The sequence below is a fragment of the Alligator mississippiensis genome, chromosome 4 (assembly GCF_030867095.1).
Source record: "Alligator mississippiensis isolate rAllMis1 chromosome 4, rAllMis1, whole genome shotgun sequence".
Taxonomy (NCBI): Eukaryota; Metazoa; Chordata; order Crocodylia; family Alligatoridae; genus Alligator; species Alligator mississippiensis.
The window spans coordinates 153,305,682-153,314,923 of record NC_081827.1 but is presented as its reverse complement, the minus strand read 5'-3'; the positions used below and the strand labels follow the sequence as shown (position 1 = coordinate 153,314,923).

General features: G+C 41.4%; 1 protein-coding gene across 1 annotated transcript; it reads left to right on the top strand.

Annotated features, from left to right (window-relative positions):
* Nucleotides 1–1,064: 1,064 nt before the first annotated feature.
* On the top strand, nucleotides 1,065–8,556 carry SOST (sclerostin). Its single transcript, XM_006268589.3, has 2 exons — nucleotides 1,065–1,409; nucleotides 6,507–8,556. The coding sequence occupies exons 1-2, from the start codon at nucleotides 1,187–1,189 to the stop codon at nucleotides 6,926–6,928; spliced, it is 645 nt and encodes a 214-aa protein (XP_006268651.1). The 5' UTR covers nucleotides 1,065–1,186; the 3' UTR covers nucleotides 6,929–8,556.
* Nucleotides 8,557–9,242: the final 686 nt, after the last annotated feature.

The following is a 9,242-nucleotide window of genomic DNA, read 5'->3' as shown; positions in this document are numbered from 1 at the left end:
AAAATAAATATTTTCACAAGGATGAGCTGGTCCAGGAACAACTTCTTCAACAAACAAAAGCTCACAGAAGCTTGTCATACACTTCAACTTTTGGTTAAAACATCTGTTTCCACCTGTGATCTCTTCACGACTGTTTGCAAGCATCTTACAAACATTAACATGTTTATTCTTTCTTCACTCATTTATGCTAAAGAAGTATTATAGTCCTAGGGTTCTGAGATGATGCAATTGCCACATCCTCACAAAAAAAAAAAAGCTGTGGCAGCGATGGGATTTTAATCACAATATTACCCCTTCTTTTGTTTTCTTTGAGGACCTAGTTTTAAACAGTAGCTTGATCACCCTCTTGTGCTGAAAAGTAAGCAAGTATACCATAGTGATACATATATCACATGTTAGTGGTAATGGTAGTGTGTCCAACAGGGTGTAAGCAAACTGAGAGTAAAGGTAAGATGAGAGAAACATCCTATTGGGCAGTAGAAAATGTAACACCCCAGTGCCTGCCTGCCTATTTCTGCTAACATACCATATGAACTTTGGGGCAGAAACGAATTAAATGTGTACAAGAAAACTGTTTAAAGAGCTTCTTCCCCTTCCAAAGAGAAATTCTTCCTTGGCTATTTAGCACATTTGTGAAACAAAACTTGAAACTCCTGGTTGAAGCCATAAAAATGTTTGCCCTGAGAAACTGGGAACATGAATTTTGAGCTATAGTTTCTAATTATGCTTATATTGCGATTTTTTTTAAAGTTGCATTTTTCCAGGAAAAGTAGTCTTAACATATTTAAAAATCCCAGGAACAAAAGAATCAAAGGTGGAAGAAGAAGCAGGTTAAATCATGAAAGTATTGGATAGAAGTTTCTGCAGGGAGAATTGTGTGTGCAACTTAGCCCAGGCCTGTCATTCAGCACTAGTGCCTGGCACAGGACTGGGACCTCTGTAACGTTTTCCAAATATGTGAAGAAAAGTTTCAGAATGTTTTGGATCAACCACCCCCGTCTGGTATTTCATTCCTAGACTTCAGTGACAAAGCTGGGATGAATGAGTTGTTGTCTGGCCCTTCCCACTTTGTGTACTCATTGGCTGGCTTGGTTCTAAAAGGGATTTTAAAAAGGAGAATAATTTGCCTTTGCCTGGGATTTGAGACTGTGAGAGTGCTGAAAGGCTCATCTCTCGGCTGCCCACAATGCAGATCTCTCGGGCTGCTTGCTCTGTCTGTGTCCTGATCCAAATTGCCTTTCGCTTAGTGGAAGGATGGCAAGTTTTTAAGAACGATGCTACAGAAATCATCCCAGAACTCACTGAAAATACGGAAACACCAATGGAGCAGGCTTACAGCAACAATAACAACACAATGAACCAGGCAAAACATGGGGGAAGACACCCACAGCAGTCTCTGGACCCTAATGGTAAGAATAATGATGTTCTACTATTGTATTAAAACCTCACACACATACTTTGTGTGGGGAGTTGTGTTAACAAGCATGAGTGTGTATTTTGATGAAGTATTACTGGGCATTGAGCTGACATTGTAGTTGTAGGGAATTCAATCTTGTGTTTAAGAAATGACATAGCAGACAATGGGATGGGCAATCAAAATCGGATAGCACGAATTATCTATTGGTGAAATGAGGTTGTCTAACAGTCTCACATGTACTTAACTATCTGTGTTTACTTAACTATCTATATGATAAGTATATATGTGATATATACTTATCATCTTATGTGGCCCTCTTCGTGGTAGCATCTGAACATCTGCCCTGATAGAGAAGTTATAGTGGCTTTTTCAAAATTCTAGTTGAAATTTAGAATTATAAAATGATCGGAAGTAAGTATCTCTAAATAATTTGGGTTCTATAGTTAGAGCTACTGTAATGCTACACTGAATTGGTATAAACAAAAGATCTGGAGAAGTGATATTTTGTTAGATAACACCAGCCAGTGATGTCACTGATTGATATGATTTACTATATTTGTCAGGCTACAAAGATCATGAACATATATCTAGAGTAATCCTTCTTCCTTTGAAATTAGAAGGGGGAACTGGTTAGGGAATATAGATGTGAATAAGAGCTGTTAACTACATAGCAAAAAACATGACAGTGATGCTTGTTAGCTCAGAGCTAATTTGATGAATGGAGACTGCACTGAGGAGGAATGTGCTGCTCTTTATATCCCTTGGACTTCAGTGGCCAGCAGAAGCTGGTTTTTAGCAGGTTTTACAGTATCATGGAGAGAATCTATATCCAAATATATCAGTGGTTATTTTGAAGGTAGATTGTTGTTTGGTAGGGTTGTCACTTTAAAGACACTGCTACACCTTAGATGCAACTAACAGCATCAAGAGACACCCCTGAAGAATCACAGTAACATCCTACTAGTTATCTGACAATACCAGGGCCTCAACACACCAATGCCTAGAGTTGCTGGGGGGTTGTTTGGGGAGTCACCACAAGCAGCACCAAGGGAAAAAACAGTTTGAAAGTAAATGCCATACTGGTAAAAGATATTGGATAGACCCCTACAGACTGGAATGCATTTCATCCCAAAGGAGAAATAGCACCAAGGCAGACTACCCACAGACTGCCCTAGCTAATATGCCTGACACCCTAACTTGACAGGTAGGGTATTTAGTCTCTTTGCTGTGGCCACCAATGAACAGACCAGCCAGTACCAGATGTGCAAATGGGAATACTTACTAGTTGGTGAACTGGGTTGAGATTTCCCCCCAAATCATTTCATATGTGGGACCAAAAAACAACCCTCTTAAAAATGCAAGCAACATTTCTGAGGAGGTCAAAACTTCACACCTTCCCTCCAGCCCCTCCCTACTACTTTTGCACACAGACGTAGCACTGGTTGCTCTCCTAATAAGAGGTCCTTCAGTCTTCTAGCCTCTGACAGGCCAAACATCTTCAAAGGAGGAAGAGGAATCTACTCTGCTGGTGGGAGGAAGGTATTAATTTTGGGAAGCATCCAGGAGTTTTACAATCTTCTGCCCTGCTGCCCTTGGGTAGGAAACCCCTATTTATTCAGCTCACTAGTGATCCCAAAGAAGTATCTGGAGTCCAGCCAAGGTGTGCCATGCTCTTATGCCAGTGTATCAGTGTCCTTAATTGGAAGAATCAAAACTAAAGTCTAACAGATGTTGCCCTCACCTGAAGAATGTAAACCCATCTGTGGCAGCATGTAATAACACATATCTGTACAGAAACAGCACATAGTGGATGCATCTACACATGTGCTTTAATGTGAAGTAGACTATTTTACTGTGCATTAAAGCACCACATAAAAAACCATGACATTATGCTAATGCGCAATAAAAGTTTACTGCACACTGTGCCACTAAAAAGCATGCAACTACACTACTGCACATTAGCACAACCTAATGTGCATTAACTTAGTATCTCACCTTGGAGGTACTAAATTTAATGTGCATTAGAAGAGGTGCATTAGTGCAAATGTAGACACAGCCAGTGAGGCATATTCTGTGAATTTCGAATATAGCAGTATGTGCCCAGGCACTGTGATGGCAAAAGAGACCAGTGTCAGAACTATTAACATTTACAAAGTCAAAATGTAGTTTCTTAACTGCTCAGAAAGTACATGAGTATAAAAGGCTGATTAACCTGTGTGACTAAATCCATACAGTCTTGATATCACATGATAGCCCCAAGACTACACCAATTCTTATTTAATCTGGTTAATGCAGCCTTTAGAATTTCTAAAATAGGAAGGCCAAAGTCCATAGTTACATGAATATAAAACCAACTGCAATACTCCTCTGGGTGTTTAAAGGACCAGGGCCCATATCTGGATGAATAGGTATATATTCAAAAACCCAATCCTTCTTGGGTAAAAAAAATGTTGGCTGGACAGAAAATCCTTCTAAGTTCATTGATAGAAACATGCCTAAATAATATTTAGCACCCTGTCAAGTTAAGACTTCAGGCAGTCAGTTAAAGCTCTCCTTTGATGTTCTTGCCAGGGAAGTACCTTCTCAAAGCATGGAAAATGTGGACAGTACAGAAGCTGACCTCCCTCTAAAAGTCCAGTTTTGTATCTTTCCAACATATTTACATTCTTATGAAAAAAAAAAAAATTTTGCTATATTTCTTTTGGTTAAAAGAAAGGAATAAAATATGCTTATATAGAAGAAGCTCAAAGTCTTACTTGCTAACTAGTCTTTCAAATCAATTTCTATATATTTCAGACATATCTACTAGCTAAGCACATTGCTTTGCAAATGTAGAAAGAACCCTTCTGGGAGGCTGTGCTCTTCCAGCTTCTGATGACAATTAATGTTTGGATGCATTTATTTTACTAGAAAGTACTCTGGCCCATTCATGAATGCCGTGTGTACTTGGAGGCTGGGGGGACAAGGTGAGCTCCTGCAGGTGGCGGCAGTGCTGTCGGAGGCGGGAGCATGGCAGCAGCAAGTGGGGAGCTCCCGCAGGTGGCCACAGCGGTGGTGGGGGGCGGGGGGTGGACATGGAGAGCACTGACTGGTGGTCGGCAACCACCTACAGACACTGCTGGCAGCAGTGGTGGCAGCCACTGGTGATCGCAGACTGCCTGCAGATGCCACTGGCAGTGTCGGCAACGAGGGTGAGGGGTGGCGAACGGTGACCACCCGCAGGCGCCGCTGGCAGTTTTGGTGGCACCTTTTCACAGGGGGTGCACATGCACCTGCGTGCACCCCCTATGCATCGCCAATGGGCCCATGAAAGGAAAGCTTTCCTAAATATTTAGAACTAAAATCTCAAGATATCTACGATTTCATTTTGCTCTGGCTTTTCATTAAGGCAAAAGCAAAAATCCAGTAAGATTTATAATTAGAAAGGAAATGCAGCTGTGTGTCTGAAGAAAATGATGTGGGTGTGCAGAAAAAAAGAAACCTGAAATACCAAATGATTGGTGAGTTAGTAGGTTCCATGAGAGGTAGGAACTCTTTAGTAACTGCTGCTATCTCCTGGAATTTCCCTGATGTTTGTGGCATCTACCAACCCTCTGCTGTCCCTTTGCACTGCCCCTGACACAGGGATATACCAAGAAGCAGAAGGGAGCTTGTCAGGTGCTCTGGATTCCTGCTAATCTGGGCTAATGAAGCAGCACGCAGATGAGTATTCGAGAGTGCATACTTAAGAGTAGCCTCTGAAAGGACCTAAAATTCAGACAGTGCAAAGCTGGCTTTAGATACCCCACTGTTTTGCTATCCCTCCTGAGCTCTACTACTCAGGGGCTGCATCTACATGAGATGCTGACTGTGCAGTTGTTTCTGTGCAGTCTTGTATAACCGGAGTTACTGTGTAGTAGTGTTGCCGAATGGCTTTTAGGTGATCCTGACTGCACTGTAGCTCATTACTACAGTTCTGTAGCTTCGCATCATGCCTTCTGCCATGCAACACTACTGCACAGTCAGTGTCTTGTGTAAATGTGGCCAGGGGGCATGTCTACATGTGCATTAATGCACCGTTGTTACTATGCATTAAGTTTAGTACCTGTAATAACAGGTACTAAATCAATACGCTGTAACTGGCACTACTGAGCAGTGGTGCCAGCACACTGTCTTTTAGTGACACTAATGCACAGTAAATTAATTCTACTGTGCATTAGCATGGCTTTTGCTGTGACATGCTAATGCACAGTAGAATTCGTCTACTGCAGGTTTAGCGTCTTGAGTAGATGCACCCAGGAGGCATACCTCAGAATCAGAGGATGTCTATATTGTATGATAGCATCTTTAAATTAACTAGTTTGAGTTTTTATGACAGTGTTGCCATACCTCAGGCTGAAAAACACACCTGAGCAAGCATAAGTGCTCAAGTAGGTAGCCTGTGCTCAGCTCTCTGATGCTGTGGAAATTTTGTAGCCCTATTCTTACTAAGCAGGTTTCTAGCCTGCTCAGGCACATCTACATAAGCAGCAGCCATGCAGTGAACTGCTGTGGAAACGTATGACAGTTCATAAAAAACTGCAGAAAATTGAAGAGCTGAAAATTTGACTTAAAATACCTGGAGGCAACAAGCAGAGCAACTCCACTGACTCCAAGAGGGGTCTATGAAAGCTACCTCCAATGGTTTCTTTCTAGCCTCTCTAATTTTCCATGTAGTAATGGATGTGTCTTTTTCCTATGCTGCCCTGCAGGTCTTAGTCTCTCATTTATACAGAAACTGAACTACAAAATCTCAAATCATTCTAAGGACTTGGACTCAGAGTTTGGTTTAGAGCTATTTTGATCAGTTTCTGTCTGATGCCATCACTTTTGATATAGTTTTTAGAGGAGTAGATGCTCCCTACTAGCTGTTCTCTTTCTTGTGTAGCTTACTAGGGTAGAGGGGAGCATTCCACATGACCCTTATCAACTTTAACTGTCTGGTGTATTTTATTACTATTCTAGATGTAAAAGTGCTGGCTCAGGTACAGTGAGCAGTTGCCTTGTCAGGATAAGTATGAAGGGATGGAAAAGAAAATAACCTAATAACTGGTTTATTTCTTCTTTGCAGATGCCTCAGATTTTAGCTGCAGAGAGCTGCGCACCACCCATTATGTCACTGATGGGGCCTGCCGCAGCATCAAACCCATCAAGGAGCTAGTCTGCTCAGGCCAGTGTGTCCCCTCCCACCTCCTCCCTAACTCCATTGGTAGAGGAAAATGGTGGCGCCAAAATGCTTTGGATTACCGCTGCATTCCTGCACACACTCGCACTCAGCGCATACAGCTGGCCTGTCCCGGGGAGGAGACTCGGACTTACAAATTCCGAGCTGTCACCGCATGCAAATGTAAACGCTACACTCGCTACCACAACCAGTCTGAGCTCAAGGACTTTGGGAAGGAAACCATCAGGCCTCAGAAGAACAAGAAGCCTCGTCTCTCCCGAGCCAGGAGTAGCAAATCCAACCAACCTGAGCTAGAAAATGCATATTAGAAGGCCCTCTCTGAGATATACAGCCCAGCAGCTCTGGATAGTTTGCATGACACCACATGTCACAGACAGACAGGCCAGAATGAGGTACTGACTGCAGTGGAATCCAGTTCCTCCTACAACGTTGGGTCAAGGGCTCACTTAGATTCTAACAGCCATGGTCTGATGACAGAATTAAGATAAATTGAGCTGGTCGTAGCAGCACCTAAATTCAGTCTGAGAGTAGAGTTACTCTTGGAATTTGCATGGGTTGTTGTGGTTTGTTCATTGAGAAAGGCAGAGGAAAACAAAGATAACATGATGTCTGTAGCATGTGTTACACTTTGTGAGAGGTCATTATCTCCACTTTATGTGAACAAAGCATCAAAAGACATTTAAACTATTTCAGGCACTGTCATGCAGGGCAAGAAGACTAGGGAAGCAAAAGGTGCAGAGTCAACACTCCTTGACACAGTTTTAGGAAGTAGCAGTAGTAAGCTAAGTAAATTAAATATTTAGTGAAATAGTCAAGCTTTGAGAAAGTCCCGATAGATTTCTTTATGTCTCCAATCATCTCTTTAAGCCTGAGAGATGGAACATGAAACTTGTGATCCCAACTCCAATCCACGGAACATGACTGCAATCCATTTAATACCTTTATTATTAGACTACAGCAGAGTCAATTGATTCAAGGTTGAGATCTGATATCATCAGCTATGTTTTAGGAACAATCAAACCAATTCTGCTAGGAAAGAGCAGGGTGGTGGAGGTAACCCAGCAAAGACTCCTGCCAACCCAAATAATTCTATGGTATTTCTCCTCTAAACAGATACATATAGTGATGCATATTTTTGTACAGTTTTTTTTTCAAACTACTTCTACCACAGTTGAGTAAGTTACAGTGAGGTCCAAAGGGAAGAAAACTGTAAACAATTTTCCTTACTCCCCTTCACAGCAACCGGAGTGAAACATCAAAGCTGAGATATCAATGTATGCCCTTTTTTCTGAAAAGTATTGATCCTCTAGACATATACTCTGTATGCTGAGACTGGGTATGGCAGGGCCTAAGGATAAAGTACTGGTTCCCCATTGGAGTGATCTTTCACTAATTTGAAAGCCAGTGAATTCCTTCTGAGAAGTCTATAGTATACTCAGTTTAGTTTGATAGTGTCTTTCCTTTAAATAGCTTCACATCATTCATACATGTTTGTGTTTTTACATTACAGAGCATTATTGGAAAGGTAATATTCATGTGCTGTACATATGCTATAGAATTACAGACCATAGTATTACGTAATTCAAAATCTGGGTGGAAAACAGGTCCTCATCGTTCTTCTTTTCTGTGTAGAATTTATACTAAAATCATATAAGATGTGACATTTTGCAGCATTGGTAGATTTTGCAATTATTCTAAATGGGACCAGAATCTGAAAAGAAAAGCTATCATTTCGAAGAGTAAATTACATATTTATTTTCTCACATAAATTATTTATGCAAATGTGTTTTTCTTGTAGAGAATGAGTAATACTACTTATTAAATATTAATCTGTTATTTCAGATTTTAAATATATTGTTAATAAAGTAGTGACAATGAATAATTACAAGAAAGACTTATTTGGTTTTTTAAAAGACAGTGCAAGGCTGGCCTGCTGCAAAGTCACCAAGACCATCTACTGGTTCCAATCCCTGTGTGAAGTTTGTTATAAAAAAAGCAAAAACAAAAAAACAGTTGCAGCACATCTGAGTCTAAGAAATAAATTCTTCAGTTAAAACTGTGCATGCCATTGGCTTGAAAACAGTTCCTATTATTGAACATTCCTCTGAATCACAGCATAGTCCTGGGTCTGGTTTTACCCAATGGATGCATCTATGCGAGATGTTTACTGTGGAGTTGCCTAGTTAGCTCCACAGTAAAAAATCATTGTTTACATGTGCATAACTATTAGGCTGGAGTAAATTAATTAATGACACTGTAGGATAGTACTGCCAAATATAAGTACTATCCTGTGGCGGAGTACTTAACTCCACCACAATGCTTGTGTAGATGGGGACCAAGCAGGTTGCAACATGAAGGTGCTATAGTGCAGGGGATACCTGCCAACTAGCTCTGCACTGTAGCACTTGTGTCCCAGCCAGCACTGAGCCAGGCAGAGCAGCCCTGGACTGGCAGGCTGACCCCCAGACCCCTGCCAGCCAGGGCTGCGCCACCCCTGCTCAACATGCTGTGGTCCCAGGTGCACATGAAGACAGTGCGCCCAGGAGCACTAAACTCCAGCACAAATTGTGTCAGAGTTTATTCAGGTACCTTAATATCACATGTAGATGCACTTAATGAGCT

Excerpts from the sequence above, each read along its gene's own strand:
- SOST (XM_006268589.3), top strand. The coding sequence starts at position 1,187 with ATGCAGATCTCTCGGGCTGCTTGCTCTGTCTGTGTCCTGATCCAAATT. Across the intron at positions 1,410-6,506 it reads GCAGTCTCTGGACCCTAATG|ATGCCTCAGATTTTAGCTGC; the intron begins GTAAGAATAATG and ends TCTTCTTTGCAG.